The 24,540-nt window shown below is 44.9% G+C and overlaps 2 protein-coding genes across 2 annotated transcripts in view; both read right to left on the reverse strand.

Moving 5' to 3' along the window:
- nol11 (nucleolar protein 11) overlaps positions 1–8,631 on the reverse strand; it is an 8,789-nt gene extending 158 nt beyond the window's left edge. Inside the window, exons 1-18 of the mRNA XM_058989703.1 lie at positions 8,177–8,631; positions 7,317–7,430; positions 7,081–7,137; positions 6,703–6,851; positions 6,285–6,342; positions 6,042–6,183; positions 5,577–5,771; positions 5,316–5,392; positions 4,736–4,859; positions 4,151–4,245; positions 3,855–3,920; positions 3,167–3,354; positions 2,633–2,758; positions 2,091–2,315; positions 1,623–1,701; positions 1,329–1,421; positions 944–1,051; positions 1–740 (exon numbers count right to left, since the gene is read on the reverse strand). The exon at positions 1–740 is cut by the window's left edge and continues 158 nt beyond it. Of these exons, the coding sequence (XP_058845686.1) occupies positions 627–740; positions 944–1,051; positions 1,329–1,421; positions 1,623–1,701; positions 2,091–2,315; positions 2,633–2,758; positions 3,167–3,354; positions 3,855–3,920; positions 4,151–4,245; positions 4,736–4,859; positions 5,316–5,392; positions 5,577–5,771; positions 6,042–6,183; positions 6,285–6,342; positions 6,703–6,851; positions 7,081–7,137; positions 7,317–7,430; positions 8,177–8,323 (2,157 nt within the window). The 5' untranslated portion in view covers positions 8,324–8,631 and the 3' untranslated portion in view covers positions 1–626. The remainder of the gene's footprint in view (positions 741–943; positions 1,052–1,328; positions 1,422–1,622; positions 1,702–2,090; positions 2,316–2,632; positions 2,759–3,166; positions 3,355–3,854; positions 3,921–4,150; positions 4,246–4,735; positions 4,860–5,315; positions 5,393–5,576; positions 5,772–6,041; positions 6,184–6,284; positions 6,343–6,702; positions 6,852–7,080; positions 7,138–7,316; positions 7,431–8,176) is intronic.
- An 827-nt stretch (positions 8,632–9,458) lies between these two features.
- The window catches only part of LOC117423494 (cytoplasmic phosphatidylinositol transfer protein 1-like), a 57,594-nt gene continuing 42,512 nt past the window's right edge, over positions 9,459–24,540 (reverse strand). Inside the window, exons 3-9 of the mRNA XM_034039379.3 lie at positions 24,138–24,226; positions 23,562–23,569; positions 21,030–21,101; positions 18,755–18,850; positions 15,857–16,012; positions 15,327–15,390; positions 9,459–11,992 (exon numbers count right to left, since the gene is read on the reverse strand). Coding sequence (XP_033895270.1) covers positions 11,661–11,992; positions 15,327–15,390; positions 15,857–16,012; positions 18,755–18,850; positions 21,030–21,101; positions 23,562–23,569; positions 24,138–24,226 — 817 coding nt within the window. The 3' untranslated portion in view covers positions 9,459–11,660. The remainder of the gene's footprint in view (positions 11,993–15,326; positions 15,391–15,856; positions 16,013–18,754; positions 18,851–21,029; positions 21,102–23,561; positions 23,570–24,137; positions 24,227–24,540) is intronic.

Below are 24,540 nucleotides of genomic sequence, written 5' to 3' on the forward strand. Positions count from 1 at the left end.
GCTCCCCCCTCCCCCCTAGCTTTCCCCCAGCTGTACAATGATACACACTGCAAATGCAGGTGCTTCACCTCCCAACCCCCCAGCACAGCCTACCCCCCTTATTCCAAAAGGAAAACACTGTTTCAAATAGGATGCACTCATGAAGACCTCCTGTTAATAGAAATCCTGGGGATCACAGGGGACCAGCTTTAATGTCATGCAATTAATTAATAGCAAAGTTTATAGCCTTTACATTGTTTTGCACAATATTGCTGAGCAGCACATTAGGTCTTCATGTAATTAATAGGTGGAGTGATCAGCGAGAGATTTGGTTACACTTGATAAAACAACCCATTGCAACGCAGTAAAAAAAATGCCTGGTTGAAATGGCAGTGAATTACATATTAATATACACAGTAAGCAACCATTTACAAGTGAACTGGTAACCACTGATAACAGTCAAGGAGCTAGAGACCCAAGGATACTGAATACTTTAGCTTACATTTTACATATCCTATCCAACAGAAAAGTACACTACGTACTTATCAAAAGAAGCATGTTACAGCTGAAATGCATATGCATGAAGAATATGAATTACGTGATGGGACACAACACACACACGCACGCACGCACACACAGAGTTTGTTTTAAAGCAGCTCAATAACTTCAATGGAGTACAAGCCAATCTCTTGTGCTTGCTTTATTTTGCTGAGTTCCTGTAAAGTTCCCTGGATCTTCCCCAGCTCAGAATACAGCCTCACCTAGCAGGAGAGAAGCACACAATGATGAGATGCACAATTACTAAATACAAACAAAAAAAGCATCGTCACTACTGCACGTTTTGCATATAATGCTTGAATTGGATTGCGTTACTCCTACTAAATCAGTGACACATGCTCATGGTAGTTCTTTCTTTAAGCACGCAGAAGGATTACTGGCAAGATCTAGAAGAGTGAGCATTTACCTGGGACCTGACAAATCTGTGGAGCTGTGCTAGTAGCCCCTTTGCTTCTGGTGCCATTACCAAGACTGCAAAATGAGCATCTAGTAACAAGCTTATCCAGTCCGTGATCTGGAAACAACAAAATAAAAGGAGAGATTACTACCAGCAAAGACAAAAAACACACCAACTGTTCAACATTTCTCTTAACTAGAGCAGTAAACTTTTACCAATGCAGGGACGGCCATACGATTCCCTTTGCATAGCAGTTTGATCCATTCCCTGTTTTATTATTTTAGTCCAAAAAGATACACCTGAGCTTGTTACCTAGACACCGTGGCTAATCAAGCTCGTCGTAAAACCTGTAATGGGTGAAACTGTGCAACAGCAGTGTCTCTGAACGCCTCACCTGGGTAATTGTTGGTGCTCTTAGCCCCGGGAGCTGTGTGTAGACGTCCCCTGAAGATCTCACGTACAGATACTGGAGGTACTGCAGAAACAGCTAGGAAGGAAGATGAAAGGGAAAGCTTTCAGCTGGGCGTGGTTCAATAAAGGCACAGCCACTTCAAACGTTCACAGCAGAGCAATGAAACGCGGCAGACGGAAGCACCGAAACACGGGCTGCAAGATCTGAGAACTACAGAGAGCTCTCGTGAAGCAGCGACGAGAGAGAGCAGGGGAGGAGGGAACAGGGTGTGCTTACAATGATTTGCTGAGCTGAGAGGTCCTTCAAATGAGGCAGGAGGAAGCTTTCACTGTAGGAGGACTGGATGATTTCATTACTGTGGGTCAAGCGGGTCAAGGAAATAGAGTCTGACCACTGTGAAAACCTAGGACTTTTTTTTTGCAATTTTGCCATCAGGTTTGGGGTCAATTCCAATTCCCTGTTTAAATCCCAATTCCAAATCCCCATTCCTTTTGCATCAATTCCAATTGGAATGGGGAATTGATTTTAAACAGGAATTGGAATTGAAAAAAAAAAAAGAATTGATCCCAACTCTATTAGCAATAGTTTATCCCATTGACAAAAAAAAAAAAAAAAAAAAAAAAAAAAAGGAAAAACTGTACAAGCTAGGAAGTCGACAGTACAATAAAACACACACTGTGACACACACACACACACACACACAGTGACACACGCTGCTTTGGAAATCATTCCCCAGAAGGATACAGCAGAGCACTTTTTTTCAGTCCTACTGGGCAGGTCAGGCTCACGTCTGTCCAGGAGCTGCTCTGGTCCAGTTTGGGGGAAGTGAGCTGGACATCGCAGCTGTCCTCCTCCAGCAGGACGGGGCTGAACCCGTTCTGTACCCCCTCCAGAGACTGTCCCGGGCCGTCCATGAGGGAGACGCCCTCCAGGTCCACACTCACCCGCACCAGGTCTGCATCCGCAACACTGCAATTATAGATCAATGTCAATTATACAAACAAAAAAAAAGACCCCACGAGAGGGACGCACTGAAAAAAAAAAAAAAACTTCACAGCTGACGATTTCAGATTTACTTTTTTTTTTTAAATGGCATGATGGAAAAATAACTAATCGAGCATTTCAGTTTTCACAAAGTTTTTCTGGGTTGCTAATAGGACACAAGGAAGAGTTTTCTAAAGAAAATGTAATTGTTCGAGGACAGCCCTCACCTAGCATGGAGTTATATTCCAGTCTGCAGGAGATCATTCGTGTTTCTAGTGTTACAGTAACTCACGTGCACCTACCTGAGAAAGGCTTTCAGGCAGGCGCAGGTGACAGCCTCAGGAATGTCAGGGAAGTGCTGCAGACACAGCTGTGCAAGGAAGTAATCGCGCTTTTCCAACACAAGCATCAGGAATCCGGGGCATGAACTGGGAAACGAGAGATCAGTGCATTGTTATAGCAGATTAAAAATGAAACAACATACAGTACTGCTGTGTGCATTACAAAACTAAACAAAAACACAAACTTAAAGTCCCTCACAGGTTGACTAAGATGCCAACAGCACAGTAAAAAACAAAAGATAAACTCATACACAGCATGAAGGGACTGATAGTTGATCGCCAGCACACTCTGTGGGTAGAAGCCTCACCTGTGGGACAGTCTGCCAGTCTGTGCGAGACGCGCCAGCACACTCTGTGGGTAGAAGCCTCACCTGTGGGACAGTCTGCCAGTCTGTGCGAGACGCGCCAGCACACTCTGTGGGTAGAAGCCTCACCTGTGGGACAGTCTGCCAGTCTGTGTGAGACGCGCCAGCACTCTGTGGGTAGAAGCCTCACCTGTGGGACAGTCTGCCAGTCTGTGTGAGACGCGCCAGCACACTCTGTGGGTAGAAGCCAGGGTCGGCCTGGCAGCGTTTCAGCAGCTCCACAGCGATGTCAGCGAGACCGAGCTGGAACTGCGGGGAGACGGGGGAACACGACAGGAAGGGCTCCAGCACCTCCTCCACCTCCTCTCTGGAAACTCCCTGAAACACACAGACACTCAACTGAGCGAGAGATTACCCAGCCCAGCCAGCACCTGCCAATGGAAACACCCTGAAACACACAGACACTCAACTGAGCGAGAGATTACCCAGCCCAGCCAGCACCTGCCAATGGAAACACCCTGAAACACACAGACACTCAACTGAGCGAGAGATTACCCAGCCCAGCCAGCACCTGCCAATGGAAACACCCTGAAACACACAGACACTCAACTGAGCGAGAGATTACCCAGCCCAGCCAGCACCTGCCAATGGAAACACCCTGAAACACACAGACACCCAACACCTGCCAATTCAGACTTGAAAGATTTATACAAGTCCAGAAATCATACACAGCTACTAAAAATAGTGTTACACTGAGAAATACTAAAAGAAACCCAATAAGAAGTCTTTCTTATTGTCTTCAATGGTGTAGAAACGAGCCACGGCATTTGAAAGCGTTGTGCAGTTGGAGCGCGCTGCTGTTCCCTGCTTTCTCTTACCTTTATGTCTTCTAACACTTGGTTGATTGACGTGGCCAATGTAGCCTGAATCTTCAGATTCCATTTCTACAAAAGAAGAAAGACGCAAATCAATCATACGCTACTGATTTTTACCTGCATCTACAAATATCCCAAAACATCTCTACCAGCAGATCCTGATTAAGCCTAGGTTTAAAAAGGTTTGGTCAGAGTCGAGAGTTTGAAGGATGGCTTTGTTAAATATTTGAAAAGGATTTGGGCTTCAGCTGTAGTGAACTGGTCATTCTCCATCACATGCGCCCACATTCCAGACTCACACTGTTCCTGGTTCTCATCCCTGTTTTCTGCTCCAGTGCCGCCTCTTCATGGGGAAAAGAATTCCAGTTCAACACGGAAGGAGACGACGTCACCTCTAAAGAGAAATGCATTTTTTTTAGGAGAGGAGGTTTGGGTGTAAAAAGAGAAGGGGAAACAAGTTCAATAGAATCAAAATCTTTGCTAGTGATCTCCAGCCACAGGTTCATTTTTTTTTATTAATTAGGCCTGTCACAAAATGACTGCGCTCTTTAAAAATCCAGTCCAGTATTATATAAAAAAAAAATCACACATGGATATCAACAGGTAAAACAGTCAGACCCAAGACTCCTTATTCGATTGCTGAAATACACACATTAATAGACAGACCGACGATAAACAGGTTAAAATGTATCTGTGCAAAACACCTGTTCAAATAAAGAAACGAAAGAAAGAAAATCTGTTCTGTGGTTAATGCCTGCGTGTGTTTTATGGGTCAACAAAACCTTTTTAAATTGGCTTGTGGTGGTTTCTGGGGGGTGCCCAGTCTCTAACTGGTTTTCGGTTTACGCATCCCCAGTATAAACAGAAAGCCTTGTAAACATCACCTTGCGTGCTCGTCTGCTTCAGCTTCCCCAGGGCAGCAGCCAGTGATGACTTCTCACAGCGATAGGGGAGGACTGTCAGCACCTTACCATGAGTCACATACAGCTTCCCTGCATTACACCACAGCTGCAAGAGAAAGCAGGCTCGGGTTAACAACAAACACACACATAGGATAAACCCAAGCTGCAGTCCTGCCTGCCCATACAACCTTCTCATTAAACCCAAGCTCCACTCCTACCTGCCCATACAACCTTCTCATTAAACCCAAGCTCCACTCCTACCTGCCCATACAACCTTCTCATTAAACCCAAGCTGCAGTCCAACCTGCCCATACAACCTTCCCATTAAACCCAAGCTGCAGTCCTACCTGCCCATACAACCTTCTCATTAAACCCAAGCTGCAGTCCTACCTGCCCATACAACCTTCCCATTAAACCCAAGCTGCAGTCCAACCTGCCCATACAACCTTCCCATTAAACCCAAGCTGCAGTCCTACCTGCCCATACAACCTTCCCATTAAACCCAAGCTGCAGTCCTACCTGCCCATACAACCTTCTCATTAAACCCAAGCTGCAGTCCTACCTGCCCATACGTTCCCCCCGCCAGCTTCTTTGAAGCTTGCAGCGTCTGGAAGTTAGTGTTCCAGATGCAGAGGAAATCTAAAAAGAAAAAAGGTTAGCTTTGATTTCAGAGCTTACAAAAGAGTTTATTTTCATGTTTTCATGCATTTACAGCTACATGCAATTAACAAGCGAAAACCACCTAGAAATAAATACAAGAACATGACATTTCTATATACACATTTAGAAATACTGAAAATAAATGCTTTTCTTGCCAGTGTACCTGTGTCACCCGTGCTTGCAGAGTGCGGTGCTCCTACAATGGCTATGTGCCCCTCCTCCAGGGAGGCGATGGCAGCCCTGTGCAGGACTCCCTCAGACACAGGCAGCTTCAGCAGCAGGGACTTGGGCAGGTGCTGCTCCCCCTCCGCACTGGGGTGCAGGGAGACAAGCAGCTTATAGACACAGCCACTGGAATCTAGAAGCAAAGATTTACACAAAACATTTGTTCTTTAAAACACTATAACATTACCAGATATAGAAAATGCTAAATTAATAACATGTGTTTAAATGTTTAATGCAGCTCTTGCAAGAAAGAGAATCTCGTTGAAAGATTTGATTTTACATCATGAAATAACGTTCTGCTTCGGACAGTTATTTATCCCGTCCGACCTCATTTTTATCTTTTTTTTTTTTTAAGATTGTAGTTCTACGTTTTTGCATGTATAGAGAATACAGAGTTACTTACACAAGCACAGCAGGGTGATGCATTTATTCTCAAGAGTTGCAGTGAAGCCAATAGGACACACCCCCTTTCCCTCTGAGCCAATGTTATACTTGTGCAGAACATCTGGATTGAGCTTTTGCAAATACAGAAAACATTCCCCGCTCTGAAAAGAAGAACACAGTGTAAAAGTCACACAACAGAACGGCGTGCATTCCTGAAACAGCACAAATAAAAAAAGAGACACCTAGCGATCAGTCCATTTACCTTCTCTGTGGAGAACAGGAGGAGAGGCTGCTCCGCTTCCAAGAAACAGCTGCTCCACCTGAAACAAAACAAGTGCGCTTTACAATACAAGTTCAAAGCAAAGCACTGCAAAAAAGATACCAGTGTCAAATGATTGTGTACAGAAGTCAGGATCCGTTGGGAAAGACTTATCCCACGCAATGCATTCCCTGTTTCCCTCTTAGGAAGGAGCTATTAATGTGCAAAATGTACAGAAATAACTACTGGAAAGTTTCACAGCAGACTGGGAAGGGGGTGGGCCTTTTCATTTCAGGAAATACAAGTGGAAACAATTTGTCTTATTTGAAGTGAGTTTTTACATTGGCATGCAAAGGATGTCTGTTAGCTGTACAAGACGACCGATGTTCAAAGGAAACATTAGGTAAAGAAACCTCCTAACCTGATGACCTCTTCCTCTGATAAGACTTCTTCCACTGCCTGCTGTGGAGCAGCCAGCAGGGCATCGAGCTGTCGCACTGCACCCCTCTGGAACAGAACGAGGGGCTCCGAGGAGGGCAGGGCGTGGATCCGGGACACAGCGGCTGAGAGCTACGAGAGACAGACCGAGATCGTCACCAGTGCGGGGACAGATACTCCCATATTCAAACACACACAGCTTCAAATGCATCTGGTGGCAGCAAATACCACCGTGTTCAGGTAACAGAATCAGACACGATGCCAAGGAAAGCAATGCAAAAATGACAATAAACACCCGGTTTACTGTTTCAGCACTGAAGACTGGACTCCAAGATGAACAAAGTGCACTTGATGTACTTACTGTGGCTTTGAATACTTTTTCAAAATTTATATCTTCATCCCTCCATATTCGCAGTACCTAAAATAAAAATCAATACTACTGTAAACATACAGTAAATAAAAAAGACTTGTTTAGTGTAAATGTATGATTTTATTGCAGACTTATTCTTTATTCTAAAGCTGTGCTATGCTGTTGAGCAGCAGACTGTCTTCGCATTGTGAAGGCACGTCACCTTCAGTTCCAAATGGCACACCTACGTTTCTGTCGTGCACCGCCACATACTCCCCAGTCTGCCCGTGGAGCACTGCAGGGCAGGTGACTGCTTGTCCCTGCTTAGCTGCCCAGCTGCCCAAAGGCTTCTGGTCTGAAACCTGGGGTAGAGAGAGAAAGCAGATCAAACATACTGTATTAGAAAAACAATGGGGTCAAATATATACAGTTTAATAGCAGGCGCTGTGCGTGACATTCGCATCCGTTCACAGATTTAGATTTTAGTTCTGTCTTTACTAGCAGATACTAGTACTAGACCGCTTGTGTAAAGATTTCAGGGCTGGAAATAGCTCCCGCTGCATGAGTTTAGTAAAAGACAACCGAGCTTGTTACCTATACACTGTGGCTTATCAAGCTCTTAGTAAAACCTGGAATGGAGAAAACTGCCATGCAACAGGAGTCTTATTGCCATCCTTGCAATCGAAAGGCCTGGTAAACATGAAGATAAATATGCGTTTTCATTCACAACTGTACATTCTACAGTTTCTAAATCAATAGGCTTGCAGAGTTAGGAATCGCAAGCCCTCTCAATTCTACACTAAAGCCTAGGGTAGCCCCAATTTCCATTCAAACGGAGTACTGTATTATTAGCAAACTACATGACGTACCCCACCAGTTAAGCAACAGTAACCGCTGGCAGGTTAAGCGCTACATTTCACAGGCAGGTTTCCCCGTCTGATGTTTAGCACGCAGACGACTGACTTTAAGTTACACATACAGTTAAGCAAGTGTTTGCCAATCAGACACGTGTTGTGGCACATGAGAGAACACACACGTAGCCGTAGCCGTAGCCGTAGCCGTAGCCGTATCGGAACGAGCTCCACTGTTTGCACCGCTCTCCCTGTACCTTGTAGACGGTTACGGTACTCCCCGCGCCCGTGACTATGACATGGTCGGCGTCTCTCCCCGGTTCTATTCCGAGTATCCCTGAGTTTTCCCGGCTCTGGCCGGCTGCGAGTCCGCACAACGTGAACCCCTCATACAACTCAGCCATGCTGTAAATAAGAAGGCAGGTCGACTCTCTGAGAGGAGAGACAGAGGAAAGCCCATCCGCTGCGAAAGACGAGGAAACGTAGACAGAGCCCCCTACAGGCGAGGAGTAGTTACAACAAGGCTCTAGAACACAGTGACCAGTGGCGTTGCAAGCCCCACTAATATTGAAAACATCCCGTCACCTTTCTCCAAATCAATATATCAGCACGTTTAATATCTGATGACACCCACCCCACACTGGTGTCTATAAAGAGACCATTTCGATTCTATAGCAGGCTGTACTGTACCATGTAACTTAACAGTGCCTAACCACCTAACTTGCTATTGTGTGACGTCATATGTATGTGTGTGGATGTGTCGTATTGCTGCTGTAGTTCCATTGGCGACAGCTGTAACGTGACTCGCGTCAAAGTAGCTGCCATTGGCTCTAAGCAGGGACGTCACAATGTATACGAGGGCTGAACGTTCCATGCAAAAATGAGTCATTATCGGGATTTTTTAAAAAGCCTTTAAAACAATGTAGGGTGATGAGCATTGATGACCACCAGATGGCACTGTGCTCATGCATAAACTTCCAATTATAATGTCGTTTTAAAATAAATATTCAAGGTGTGGACATACATATACCTTACAGTGGATACCTTACAGTGGATGTGGCCACTTTCTTAGGAATGGGGTCGATCCACGAGAGATAACTCCCTGTGCATTGGTCCATTCTGGTCGATGGGTTGGTTACTGTGCATGTCAACCAAAGACTTTCAGATCGCACAGTCCTCTGCAGCCATCGTCTCCCCGATCAGTAGGTGTGGAACATTTCTTATAATGTGCCAACAGACTCCTGACCCTGACCACATAAACTCACCTCAGAACACCTGCCCATATACAGAAAAAAACCAAAACATTTTCAATGTATTGTCTAAAATATATTAAAATAATTATACAGTATTTAAAGTTACATAAAATGTTTTTTTTTAAATATATATATATATATATATATATATATATATATATATATATATATATATATATATATATATATATATATATATACTGTATATTATATTGGAATGTTGGCTCTTTTGAGCAAAATCTGATATGTAGGTATGGACATGGTGATTGTATAAAAGAAACTGAGGTCAGATTGCATTTCACTTTATTTACTACAAGATGTAAGAAAGTGGAAGATAATAACAAAGAAACAAAGAAACACAAATCTATAGAAACAAAACAAACTCTCAGTAGCCTGACACAGAGTGGCACTTCTGAAGAAACGCAGAGTGGCTTTACATTCGTTAACAGGTGCACAATCAAAAACTTGGTCCTTTTAAATCTGAAACGACAGTGGTGCTGACAGTTACACGAAAAACCAAAAAGAAAAAAGAAACAGCAAACCTTAGAAAAATGTCATGGAATTCAACAGAAAATAGTAATACAACAATTTTTTTTTTTTTTTTTTTTTTTTACACTTCGATGACAAGTGAAACCACAGCCGATATTAACAAACATGCTAAATTAAAAAAAACAAACAAACAAAAACACACACACATTTAAAAGACACCCTAACGAGTTTTCAAAGCCAACTCTTCCGTTTAAATGAAGCCCAGCTTCCAGTTGTTGCTCCTCTTCCCTGCTCGGAGAGCGGACAGGCGTGCAGGAGGGTGTGGAGGGGCACAGTGTGATTCAATGCTGGCCACTGAAAGGTCTTCCAGCTGGTGTTCAGGGTTCAGCTATTGAATCTGGTTCAGATATGGCCAGCTTATTTTACAGTGGTATCATAATATCCAAAAAAAACTAAACTTCCAGGTCTGAGGCTAGACAGCTTGAAGAAAGTACATCAGAAACACATCCCGGGAAGGAGTTTATACAAAGGTATGTTACAGATTTGGTTTACAGATTAAAAGATGCAGCATCGCATGCAGAGAGGCACTGAGATAAGAGGGACATTTTATTCCTGAAACATGCTCAGTTTAATCAAGTCTCTGCCTTTTTTTTAAGAATGGATACTACGCAACTAGTCAACTTTGCATTCACTTTTTTATATACATCTTCGAGTCAACAAAAGCCCTGCTTTCTGTTACAATGTGCAGACATTTGTTAAGGTATGGGACACTGTGCAAGATTTACTTTAGCACGTGTAAAAACAGTATTCTACAAGTTCTGGGGTTTATTTGATTGGTCTACAATGCTGGCAGACCTAAATGCCACTGCACTTTTAATAATTACAATAGGAATCTTCCCTGGTGTTTTACAGCAATACACTGAAGACTGAGACTCACATCGTGCACTGTTGGATTTCTGGAGCCCTTTTTTAAATAACTAAACAGATCTGCCGCTGTTTAGACTCCATCGGCTTTTCAAGAATTCACAAAGAATTCACATAGGAACACAAAGCAACAATGTACTGTTTGTAGCAATGTCTGCGATATCGTGTGTAAGGTCTTGTATCTATCTAGCTGGCATGTACACAAGGCATCCCCTTTTATTATAAGAAGGCATTTCTTACCCATGGGAAGCTGCTACCCCTAGAGTACATTGGCAATATCAACAGGCTTTCAAAAGCTAACGATGCACAAAGCTAAAAACAGAGATCACACGTCAAAGGGACAACTGGATGAAAACAAAACGGACATTCTTAACAGGCTGGATGTCGCTGGATATCCAGCTGTGAAGCCCTAACAGCTCTCAGTTCTTATGGCTTCACACCATGGTAAACATGCATGGGACCAGGTTTTTCTGTTTGCTAAGCTAACACAGCCATGCTTTACCACACTCTCTTCTTTAGCATGCTTTTACAATTCATTACTACACCCTTTATTAGTATCAAACTTCTAGGTTCACCTGTCTGTAAAGAAACATTCACAGACATCAGAGAGAGACAAATGTACTACTGGGCAAACAGCGAACACCCTTTCAGACCATAGGAACTGCCCGGAACTACCCTTTCAAAAGCTCGCGTCACGTGTACATTCTACCCCACTGCATAGACTCAAGACTTGGGTGACAGGTGAGTTAAAACAGACACATACTAAATGAAAGGAACACATAGCATTTCAAAAACTGGACATGGTAATCATTTGAGAAAAACTAACATTCACCTTTCGCAGGCGGTTCAGTACAGCCGAACCGGAAAACATGCTCAAGAGACTGAGCCTTTTAGCATCCCCTTCAGCAGACAGTGTGTGACAAAATGAGCCTGCAGCAACAACCAAAAAAAAACACGCTTTCCTCCATGCATTTGTTTCACTATCAGAATAAGGGCTAAAGGTCTTTTTACTGGACGCTGATGTCCTATAAAAATAAAGGCTGGTTATCAGCACACACACACGCACACCCAGCGGTTACTGGGGGTTGGCGTCGGAGGGCTGGTGGGATGGCGAGCGCTGGGGCAGGCGCAGGGAGGGCAGGCGCAGGCGGGGCACCCTGTCTGCGGGGTCCGGCAGGGTCAGGGTCTCGGGGGCTGACTTCTTGCGAGGCCGGTCCTTGGGCACGGAGAGGAACTCAGGGGCGTCGGTGGCGAGGGGGGTGGAGGGGGCGCTGGAGGGGCCGCTGTGGGTATAGCAGGGCAGGGGGGTTTCGCTGATAGAGATCGCGGGGGGGAAGATTCCGATCTTCTTGTTGGTGGCTTCCTGAGTGGCTCTTTCGAATTCTCTCACTTCATCCATTGTCATGTCTTCGATTAGGAGAAAAGACAAACACAAGCTACTTCAGCATGGTGAAAGTACAGTATGTAGGCATTACTTGATTGCACTGGTCAAGGCTTTCCTAAAGTATGGCATTTCAGTGGTTTGACTATACTGGCTCCTGTTATTTACACATCAAACTCCAAACAGTCAAATGTAATGGACATGACTGCTAGGAAAAACAGGCATTCTAGTTTGCATTAATATTAACACATTGCTTGGTGAGACTTCATAATAATTGCAATCTTTCAGTATTTAGTTATCATTAATCACAGCAGGCATTGGTTATAATAAGAAACACAGGTGTATATATTAAAATAAAACAGGAATGTGGCATCTGATATTATTAATGTACAATGGTGTATCGCATGTATGTCATTTTTATTAATAATGAAACCGAAATTAAAAAGTGGAAACTTTTCCAAAATAATATCTGCAATAATCTACTTCCGACAGAGGTGTTCAGAGGATTATATGTTAAAATAAATCAGAACATACGCTTGCTTTGTCATGGCTCTCTATTTCATCCAGTGAAGATGAATTTGTGGGATGCTGATCATTGCATACTTTAATGTTGGTTTGTTCATGCATTTGTTTCTCGTATTCCCGCACGTCATCCAAAGTCATATCTGTAAAAAGTTCAAGACGTTGGCAGCTCCTGTTAGGAAACTCAAGACTTGGGGAGGAGGAGGGGCATGGGGGGGTGGAAGGAGGTGGAGGGAGAGGCATCTTGGGCTGTGGATGCCAGGCAGCCATGGCAGGTTTTACAGAAGGCAGGGCAGAGGGAGAGAGAGCTAGCTTCCTGACTGATTGATTGAACAAGCGAGTGAAGCTAGTCTGGAGAGATGGAGGAGGGTGTTAGCAGCAGTGGGAGAGGGTAGATCACGGCTGGTCTCGGAGGAGGGGGGGAGGCTGGTTAGTGCAGGCAGGTAGAAGCCAGCGAGCCAGATCTTCAGAAATGCCTCGCAGTATTTGAGAAGATCATCGGCATCACCTGTGTGATGCCAGCGCAAGAAAGTGTCTGTGTGGAAATGTTTCTGACTTACCTTTCACGCACTGTAAAAAAACAAAACAATTACAGAACATGCCACCCCCCAGATTCATTGAGGAGTTAGATAGTGCTCTATAATCCAAACCGAAGTGTACATTATAGAAGGACATAGGGTCGAGATTCGTTTCAGTCACCCGTACTCCCGAAGACATGACAGGAGGGGTTCAGAGGCGACAGCTCGGAAGTCTTATCTTAAATCAGAAGATAATCCCAGTTTAGATTAAAGATCCGTTCATTTAAGAAGTATAAATAAGCATGTTATTAAAGCTCACCATTCCTCCCTATACAATAAAAGACATCTCACAGTGCAAGCTGTGTCTTTTACTGCTTCTTCTTAATAGTCATTATTTATTGTGCTGTATGATAAGCAGTGCCCAATCTCTGGAGTGTGCTGCATTTATTGCATGAATTTGTATTCATTGTGAGTATTTACTTGCCAGCATTAATAACCTCAGAGGACACGGACCACCCTGTTTCCTGTCCTCCTGCTATGTCGTATGGGTAGTAGGCTGGCTGAAACAGAGCTGGGTGCAGTCCTCTTTCCAGGGAAAGGAGGCTGGGAAGGGGGCAGAGGAGCTGGGGGTGACATGCTACTTGCAGGTCACAAGAAAAGCCTTCTGTGCAAGAACAGTGTATCCCTTTATCATGGACCTGACTGACTCACGCTGTAGGCACGGAACAGAACCTGTACATTCCGATTCTAGAATGCCAGCAGATTGGCACACATGGTTTGTGTTAGCTTCAATAAAGTGGGACTTCTCAAGTGCTCGCACTGAGGGCTTTGGGGTCAGACCAGCAGCTGTAGGGTTGGCAGTGTCATGCCATGTATTTTCTGTATACCGTATGCTGAACTGGTATAATACTGTACATGGTATGCTATGAATGGTTTAACACAGGGCCAGTTTAGGAAGGTATTCTCTCATGCTTCAGCACAGTCAGTAACATGATTGGCTTATTGGAGGGTTACCCGATCTTCCAATTAGATAAAAACATGCTTCAGTAAGAAGAGCTTTGGCTGTAATCAGATGTGAGATTTAGCACAGCTGTTGTAATCGGATGTGAGATTTAAACTCAAATTGAAACTAATATATATGACTCATTGTGAAATGAAAGGATGAGACATTCGTAAGTAGAAGATCATGAAGTGGAGAGGCACTGAAACTGTGCTATATCGAAGCAAGGAAAAACAAATACCTTCAGCGTTTGTTTCTATTGGGATTTTATAGAACTGCTTTGGAAAGGGCTGTTAGTAACAGTGAAGCAAGCATGTGGTTTCACACTCAGAAGGAAAAAAGTAACATATTAATAGATATTAGCAAACACATCACATATATACTGGTGATAAAATAAACAAACACAATATCTATACCGTTACAGTCTCACGAAGTTCTGTATGTTTTGAATCAACTGGCTTATTAATAATATTAATCATAAAGAACATGTTGCGCTGTCCACCCATGCAGCCACATCAAAGCCAGACACTGCTAAATCAACAGACATACCTCAGGCTGTTCGCATGAATGCTCACAAGTGCAATTCATATAACTGCTCTATAGGGGCCAGCCCTACAAGGGCTTTGAGCCTGAACAACACATGCACACCCTGTTGCTCCTTTCTGACTAGAAGAATGCAGAACATTAATAAAAGGAACGAGCAGGAGTCTGACAAACTCAGGAGTTACTGGGCTACACATAAGACTGCAGAATGCACATGGTTATTTCAAACACTGTGACTAGGGTTCTTCTCTATCCTGTATATGTGAAGAGGGGTTCCTCTATATCCTGTATATGTGAAGAGGGTTCCTCTATATCCTGTATATGTGAAGAGGGTTCCTCTATATCCTGTATATGTGAAGAGGGTTCCTCTATATCCTGTATATGTGAAGAGGGTTCCTCTATATCCTGTATATGTGAAGAGGGTTCCTCTATATCCTGTATATGTGAAGAGGGTTCCTCTATATCCTGTATATGTGAAGAGGGTTCCTCTATATCCTGTATATGTGAAGAGGGTTCTTCTATATCCTGTATATGTGAAGAGGGTTCCTCTATATCCTGTATATGTGAAGAGGGTTCCTCTATATCCTGTATATGTGAAGAGGGTTCCTCTATATCCTGTATATGTGAAGAGGGTTCCTCTATATCCTGTATATGTGAAGAGGGGTTCCTCTATATCCTGTATATGTGAAGAGGGTTCTTCTATATCCTGTATATGTGAAGAGTGTTCTTCTATATCCTGTATATGTGAAGACACAGTGAATCAGCACAGTGACCTACCGATCCACTCGTCCACCCAGGCGAAAGCTTGTCTGTGTCCAAGCAGCAGCACGTCTCGAACAACCTGAGGGGCAACAAGAACCACACAGGGCTAAATGAACACAGGCACCATGTGTTCATAAACCCCAACCTCGGCCCCAACCCCAACCTCAACCCTAACCCCAACCCCAACCCCAACCTCAATCCTAACCCCAACCACAACCCCTAACCCCAACCTCAATCCTAACCCTAACCCCAACCCCAACCTCAATCCTAACCCCAATCCCAAACCCAACCCCAATCTGAATCCTTACCCCAACCCCAACCTCAATCCTAACCCCAACCACAACCCCTAACCCCAACCTCAATCCTAATCCTAACCCCAACCCCAACCTGAATCCTAACCCCAACCCCAAACCCAACCCCAATCTGAATCCTAACCCCAATCCCAACCTCAATCCTAACCCCAACCCCAACCCCAACCTGAATCCTAACCCCAACCCCTAGGGGTCAGTATGTGTGCTGGTGGCCCCCAGTTTCACTGCACTGACCTTGTGCACAAACTGCTCGACTCGTGTCTGCAGCCCCCACACCTCGAACTTCACATTCACCAGCTTGTAGGAGCACATGATTGGCTGCTGGCTGTCCCTCCAACCCTCCTTGAGCAGACCACGGGATGTTTTCTCAGACTTGAAATAGCGCAGGTCCTGGAACGAAGCACACAGACACAGACAGGCTTTACAGCAAGGCTCAGCTACTCACACATCGCAAATGCAGCAATCCACGCAGAGTGAGGGGTGTTCACGCGCATTCCTTCTCTGAATGCTTTTCCTTCTCTACTCATAGAGTCCAACAAGTCTTCTTTTTCAGTAGCTTTTTATTACCCGGTGCATCTATTCCACTCATTGTGGGCAGACATGTTTACAAGAAGCACACAGGAATGCTAAAGGGATGGGATTTCTTTAGAGGACTGTTCTGCTGAAGGATACACCCTATAGAATCACGCACCATGAGGGGTTTAGTTTAACTGGAATTTGAACAGTGCCTCATTTATTCTCAAAGCGGATACCCTAGTGCTTTGAATAGATAACTGTGAGTCCCTCGATGCTTTCTCTCAGCGGCACATTGTCAGTAAAGATGCTCTTGCAGAAGAGACCCTGGATCAAGTCTTGTAAACATGCTGTACTGGCAGCACTGGCAATGCTGCACAAAGGCCAGGATATCAAGGTCTGTTAATAGCAGCAATTTCAGACAAAGCGATTTCTTACAAGCAAGCTTAAAACCATCTTATGAACCTTGTTCCTGTTACCCATTACATCGTACGAGCCGAGCTTCCTGTAAAGGCTGCTGGAAATCTAATAATAAAAATCAAATAAAATGGGTTTCTTTAGCTGTGCGTGTTTGAAACTCCTACTGTCTGTCACCACTAGACTGTCGGTACAGATATTGTGTATTTAAAAGCTGTGCTTTTTGCATCAGACATTTATAGCATCCTGATGGATCAGTCTTAGTGTGCGGCATGAATCCAAAGCCATTATGGAGACAAGCGTCTATTAAAAGGCATTATCTTTTAGAGGCTTCATTGAGCTCTGGGACTGGCACCGACATGGCCCCTATTATATCATTCAAGTTATATTATGCAATCTTCACTGGGATTCCTAGCTTTTGAGATGCAGCCGAGCCCAGAGTTATTAACGGTCACATTAATTAATTAAGAGAAAGAAGTCGTGGCAAAATGGCAAAATCTTTTTAGCATGGTAAGAGAAACAGATAAGCCTGTTGCAGTATTGGAATCAGCCCTCGCAGCAAACCTACTGAGCCACAAATTCAATTGAAAGGATGGTCCTTGTATCGCCTGCATTGAAACAGTTCCCGGGTCAGTGCAGCTGATCCCTGTCTGTGACAAGCTTGCAAACAAGACTCTGTGTTGAGAATAAACGGGCATCAATCCCACACCAGTGGCCAGCAGTGAAACGGGTCACATCCCTTGCTTTCTGCTGGAGACATGTGGAATGATTCTAATAAAATGCACTCCTAACTGTAACAAAGGAAAGAAAAAGTGTGGCTGATCGCAGTCGTTATTTCGTAGCAGTTTCTTAACATTGTTTCAAGTTGGTGGGATTCTGTCTTGTTTCCGATTGCTGCCTAACTTTGGGGATTGTGGAATCAAAGTTTAACAAGGACACTAAAAAATATAAAAATTAAAAATGCAAATGATCCACCTGATGGATTGCCACATCAGCAGAAACATCTGCTGAGAGAGAGAGAGTGCTCCTGCTTCATTAAGATGAAAGATCTGGGTGTAAATACAAGGTCTCCTGAATCTCAAGGGCGCCTGGTTTTGTTTGCGCTGACTAATTGCGCTGTCATCTTTCATTAGTGGATTCGTCTCATCCATACTAAATCACTGGACATTATTTTTCTAGTAGCAGTTTCAAAACGAGCACTGAAGCCTGAGACAGGGTTGCTTTCAAAGGTATCGATGTGACAGACCTGGTGTGAAGAATCCTGTGGCTCTGTCAACACAGCCTTATCTCACTAGCTATTTTAAGAATGCTATTTTACGTCGTGTGCATTAACCCTTTTCTAAAACGTAGTTAAAGCACTTTAAAGAAAAGCCTGGGACTGTTTCAGGAATATGAAGTGTTAAATGATCTCTCGATCCCGACTTGGCAAAGCTACGGTATGCGTTAACTTTGTATTTTTTGCACTGTGGTTCTTCGCATGGTGCAGAATGACTGTTTAGTGCTTATACATTATTTATTGAAAAAGAACTTCCAGTTCGATTGTTAAAATTTTGAACTTCCAGGAAACAAAAGCCTGGCCCTAGCTGCTAATAAAAAGCCGCCCACATGAGCTCTATTACTGGCCCTCTGCCGCTGCCCACGCTGCGGGCTAATTCGTTGTCTAAAACGCTATTGATCTGTCTTGCATGATAGAGTTTAGAGTGGGCTGGTGACCAGCTTACCACAGATTTCCAATAACCCTCATTTAGAGCGACCTGATATGGTTCAGACTCTTGAAAAGGAGCCTGAAAGTCTCTCTAAGACCGCAAACTTGGCAATAAAACAGAACATTCCACAGATAGCTCAGTGTTTAATTATGTCAGCCCTGGCTGTGAATGCCTCCGTCTCCTCTCATGGACACAAGCAGCTGGATTTGCACCGCTAGCCTTGGGGCTGGGGGGTGGGGGGTAGGACAGAGTTCATCATCAGGGTTACAGGTGCAGCAGCAGCAGCAGCAGCAGCACATTCAATTCTGGTCAGTAGGTGGCGCTGTGTTACTGCAGCAATGTTAGCTGTCTATATATTCTTATTTTTTTCCAGTTTAGAATAAACTCACAAGAAAGTGAATTTTTCAGTTGACCATGAGAAGGGTCTGCAAGTCTGAGGGTTTGTAAAAAGGAGCCCGGTGAGACTCCAAGCTCTCTCGCACAGCCAGGGCCCTACCTCTGACTCTTTGTAGTAGCGCTCGGGGACCTCATCGTAGGCGATGTCAACGAAGCAGACCTCCCTGTCCACGTCCTGCGCCTCGCTGCCGAAGATCTGGAAGAAAGCAGAAGAGAAACTCCTACATTGAAGGAGGTATTTCCAGGAAGAGATACAAAAGAGAATCCTGTGTCCTGTGACAACTCCACTGCGTCACCCAGACTCACCACAGCATTCAAAACACAGGGCACCACACTCACTAAACACAGGGCACCACACTCACTAAACACAGGGCACCACACTCACTAAACACAGGACAGAGAGTCAGTAGCAGGCGCTAATTGGAAATGAGTGTTCACATTTCTAAGAGTCTGGTGCATGTAACAATCTCTGTAGATCCATCCACACTGATGCCATCTAACAGGTCCACTCAGCTGGCTGTAAAACAGTGTTGATTTCCCAGCTCTGACTGCTAAAGCACATTCTCCTCTGGCCATGCCAGTCAATGTCACTCCAGAGCTGTCGTATCTGTTTGTCCTCTTCCACAACGGAGCAGTAAGAGAGCCAGCAGTGCGTTCCCAATAGCAGGCTCCTGGCCTCCCCTACAATGAACCGAGCCACCTCCCTCCCTCCCCGCCAGCCCCTGACAAGCTCTGTGAAGACTCCTCTGCAGCGCTGCCAGAATCTAACCCGATTGTTCCACCTGACTGCTCTTCAGCCTACCACTCCGCTTCCCTCACACACATATTGAATACTGAATTGTTCATTTCATTACAACAATACCAGCGTGTGTACAGCACATCGTCTCCTTCTGTTTAATGGAGCTTTTTTAAATGAACACTTTAAAAGACACGGGTGAAAACACCTGGGCTATTTTAATGATCTAAAACAGCGGCCGATCTAAATACTGCCAGGGTATAACTATAATAGTCCTGCTGCTGTTCTGCCCCTCTTACAAGCACCCCAAATTAAAAAGGGACAGTGAACAAACAGGTTTGCACATTTCGGAGTAGTAAGATGGGCTGCTGTTCACACTGGAATAAACTACCCTTCTCCCTGTTTAGCTTTTCCATGACTGTCCACTGTGGGGAGCCCTGAATCTGCTGCAGGAACAGGAAGCAGTGTGTTAAACTAGGTGATTATGTAACAGGCTCAGGAGGTTGCAGCATGGGGCTTTAATGTATACTGTATATACTGTTATTTTTTTGATCCCTCCATTAGGGTTTGCAGCAGAGGCATGTTGCAGCTAATGTGCTCTGCTAAGCTTTGCATGCGCTGCTTGGCGCAGAGGAGAAGGAAGCTACACGCAGGCACCTGATGCTTACAGGTGGCCTGATTCCTTCTAGAGTCTGTTAAGTGCATTGGATGTCCTGTTGATAGAGGAGCTCCATGGTGAACCACACTGCAGAGGGTTGCACTGTGTGAGCTGAAGGCATTAGAAGAGGAAGCCTATGGGTGAAATGAAGATGGCTTTTTAATGCTAAATGTCAAAGCTAGGTTGAGGGTTTCTCCTGAGTGCAGTTATCTCCAGGAGAGAGGCTGACGGAGGTGTGTTTAACAGAGTGAACAGCCCGTGTGCTCGGGATTGATCTCTGCTGAAGGACATGCTTTCAGAGTTTTAAAATCAGGTCTGAAAGCACTCAGGCGTCTGGTGTTCATTCAGAGCTGAACTCCTGAACCGATCATCACAGCGCGGGTTTATACTCATGGAAACTCGCGAGTATGCAAGCTGCTGTGTAACAAAGTCTGCACTGAAATTGTGGCAGAGTGAATAATGAAGGGCCAGCGCCTGCCCCGGCTCACGTCAGCACATCTAAACAGGCATCATACCATGCTCTCAATGAGTGCCATAGCAAGCAAAGGCACATTTACACTGGCTCCACATGCAAGTCATTTTCTCTCACTCTCAGTAATGATAGTGGGGAGTCATTAGAAAGCAATACTTTCATTCAGAGGCCAGGCCTGCAGGGTGCACAGGGGTAAACGATATTACATCAGCTCAAACAGCGGCTTGACTCCCATTAAAGTAAAATGAATATAAATACAGCCTCTGAACAGCTCTCCCCCACTGTCTTCCAGCAGCATGAATCAGCAGCCGGACAGACAGAGATTCTTTCTGCCTGGCCTTCAGGTTAAACTGACTTTGTGTATTTTTGATGTGTCTGCTTTGCTCGGGAGCTGTGTGTTAAAGCTGCAGAGCCCCACAATCTCACTCAGCGTTATTCCATTGATTAAACCTGAGGGGGAAGTGAAGGGAAAGAGGATGAAATGCGATGTTGTTTCATTCACTACTTACGTTGTCATTGCTTCCATTGTTGTCTTCGTATTTTGTTTCTATATGAATGGAGAACTTCGGCAAAAAGGAACACTAGAAAAAACAAACAAACAAACTTGTCATTAAATTATGAGTGAAGTGAATGCTTCTGGTACTGTACCTGCGTTTTAAGAGCTAATTCACTGGAATGAGCAAAGGCTCTCTACCTCCCCTTGTTCCAATTCTTAGTTTTGAACCCTAAGGTTTATTTAGATGTCAGCAGAGAAGCACGCTGTGGTGTGTTTTACAGGAGCATTGTTTCCGTGCACATGTAACAGGGTGGAGGCTGGGTGTGAAGCAGCTCTTGTGACGCACACTGCAAGCTAGGCTGGTTTGCAGAAGCAGTTACAGAACATTTAACCTGCTCTCATCTGCAGGGTTCAGAATCTGTTACAGCAGCACACATAACACTGCCACTTACACACAGCGCATCACACACACACAGTGCATCAACCAACACTGCCCGTTACACACACACACACAACACTGCCACTTACACACAGCGCATCACACACACACACAGTGCATCAACCAACACTGCCCGTTACACACACACACAACACTGCCACTTACACACAGCGCATCACACACACACAGTGCATCAACCAACACTGCCCGTTACACACACACACACAACACTGCCACTTACACACAGCGCATCACACACACACACAGTGCATCAACCAACACTGCCCGTTACACACACACACAACACTGCCACTTACACACAGCGCATCACACACACACACAGTGCATCAACCAACACTGCCCGTTACACACACACACAACACTGCCACTTACACACAGAGCATCACACACACACACAGTGCATCAACCAACACTGCCCTTTACACACACACATGCACACACAAACACACACACACACACAAAACACTGCCTGTTACACACACACACACACACACACACACAAAACACTGTCCGTTACAAGCACACACACACACACAACACTGTCCGTTACAAACACACATGCACACACAAACACACACACACACAAAAAAAACACTGCCCGTTACAAGCACACACACACACACACAACACTGCCTGTTACAAGCACACACACACAATACCGCCTGTTACACACACACACATACACACGCACACAAAACTCTGCCTGTTACACACACAACACTGCCGTTATCATTGATGGCTTTTCCCAGGAAAGCAGGAATCCAAAGTGAAACAACACAGAAGCCGAGCCTGAGCATGTGCCCTTCAGTGCCCCTGGCACTGCTTGGAAATGCTGGACATTAATAATGGATCCAAGGCAAAAACATCAACCTCAGAAACAAAGCAGCTGCTGGAAGCCCCGCTGTGACTGTGCAGCAGGGAGGGAAGCCCCGCTGTGACTGTGCAGCAGGGAGGGAAGCCCCGCTGTGACTGTGCAGCAGGGAGGGAAGCCCCGCTGTGACTGTGCAGCAGGGAGGGAAGCCCCGCTGTGACTGTGCAGCAGGGAGGGAAGCCCCGCTGTGACTGTGCAGCAGGGAGGGAAGCCCCGCTGTGACTGTGCAGCAGGGAGGGAAGCCCCGCTGTGACTGTGCAGCAGGGAGGGAAGCCCCGCTGTGACTGTGCAGCAGGGAGGGCCTGTCCAGACACTACAGGTGTGTTTACTCACAGACCCGCACGTGTTCCGCTCGTCCCATGGGAACAGGACCAGGTTTTTGGATCTTCTCATTGATCAGACTGGGCTGTACGGGCCGAACACGAGGTCCAGGAAAGCCAGGGGGAGTGGATCAATGAATCAGATTGTTCAGCAGGTCTGATTAAATAACACCTTCAGAGCCCCCTGGAACCAACCACGCCATGAAACTGCTAAGAAACAACGTCTGTGCATATACAGTACATCACATGGGTGCTGCATTTAGACCGGTATTAGTTTTCATCACTCAGTTTTTTCCGATGTTTTTGCTGATGCACATGAATCAGCATTTGAACGTGCACATAAAAAATAAAACCGCCACCATGGCGTTGCTGTGTATTAAGAAAGACTTGTGATTGTGAAATGACAAGGGAGCAATGTGCAGCAACACTGTGTTTCAAGAGCTGTTTAAACTAACAATTTGCGTGACTCTAAATTAATTAGAACACTTTGGACAGAACCTCGTGAATGATAAACTCTTTATAATGGCTAGTGTGTGAGTGACTAAAGTTAAAAATTCAATGCAATGTTGAGATTTCCTTTTTAATTGCCATTTTGATCTGTTTGGTTATGAATGCACTGGGTGGAGAAGACAAGTCACCTGTATCAGAAGGTATTCAGAATACCGACTAACCCTTTATACACAGTTCAAAGAGCCGCGTGGCTTCATTCCGAGGCCGTCTACAGTGCAAGACAACTCAATCAGTGAACTCGTTCAGGGCAATACAAAGAGTCGGCTGAGTACAGGCATGATTCCCTTTTAAAAGCTGCTTTTCCAATTTTAAAATGGTCACAAAGCGTGCATTGTAAATGGGACAGGACTGAAATGGATATGAGAAGATGTCTGGTGTACTCACAGTGTACTCTGCTCCGTGTTCCTCAGCAAGGAGAGGTGGAGGCGCGGGGGAAAAGGACAAGAGGAAGAAGGTCAGTGGGGTCGGACCCAACCTGAGGTTTTACATGAAGACACCTGAGAGGCTCAGGGAGACCAGTATAGCTAGTGGTTTTTTTAAAGCCCTCTTCTTCTAACCCTGCATTCAGATGCATCACCAGTTAGATCTATTGACCATGCTCCAGTATATCAGCAATTCTAAAATGATTATTACATCAGATCACATAGTGACAGGACCTTAAAAGGCGCAGGAATAAACATTTTACAATCCAGTACCCCTAGCCTCTTTGCTCCACCCACCTCATTGTGGCTTAGTTCTGCCTGTCATTTCAAATCACACTCCAAACCACCTTGCTATTGATCTTCACTAACTTCATGATGTCCATTGAATCGCTAGCTGTGAACTGCTGCAAATCTCTCTCTAAAAGAGTTTGCAGAGCCAATCTCCTCTACTGCAGTGCCTGAGTCTCCTCTGACTGACGGAGTGGCTCTGTAATTGGTGCCAGCCCTGTATTGTGCACAGCCAGCAGCAGATACTCACCTGTGATGGTGTATGGGTAATAGTTCCAGGCCTTTTCCGTCACGTAGAAGATCTTGGGCACCACTGCTCTAGCCCAGCTAGGGAGTTTGCTGGAAAAGAGAGTGAAGCTGGTTAAAGACTGCCCTCCTCGACATGAAGCCAGTCTGAACAGCCAGCCATTCAAACCAAAACCTGGTATCCACACAGAGCATCCCCCCAATGACACGACGCTGACAAAGAGCCAGCCATTCAAACCAAAACCTGGTATCCACACAGAGCACTATGCTGCCAGCAAGTATCTTTCAAATAATAAGAAATGCACCGCCTTGCTGATAAAAGCAAATTTGAAGATTCAGACAGAAACCAGGCTGATCATACTGGTCTCCAAAGGAATATTTTCCAAGTATGAATCACCCATTAAATA

The sequence above is a fragment of the Acipenser ruthenus genome, chromosome 17 (assembly GCF_902713425.1).
Source record: "Acipenser ruthenus chromosome 17, fAciRut3.2 maternal haplotype, whole genome shotgun sequence".
Lineage (NCBI taxonomy): Eukaryota > Metazoa > Chordata > Actinopteri > Acipenseriformes > Acipenseridae > Acipenser > Acipenser ruthenus.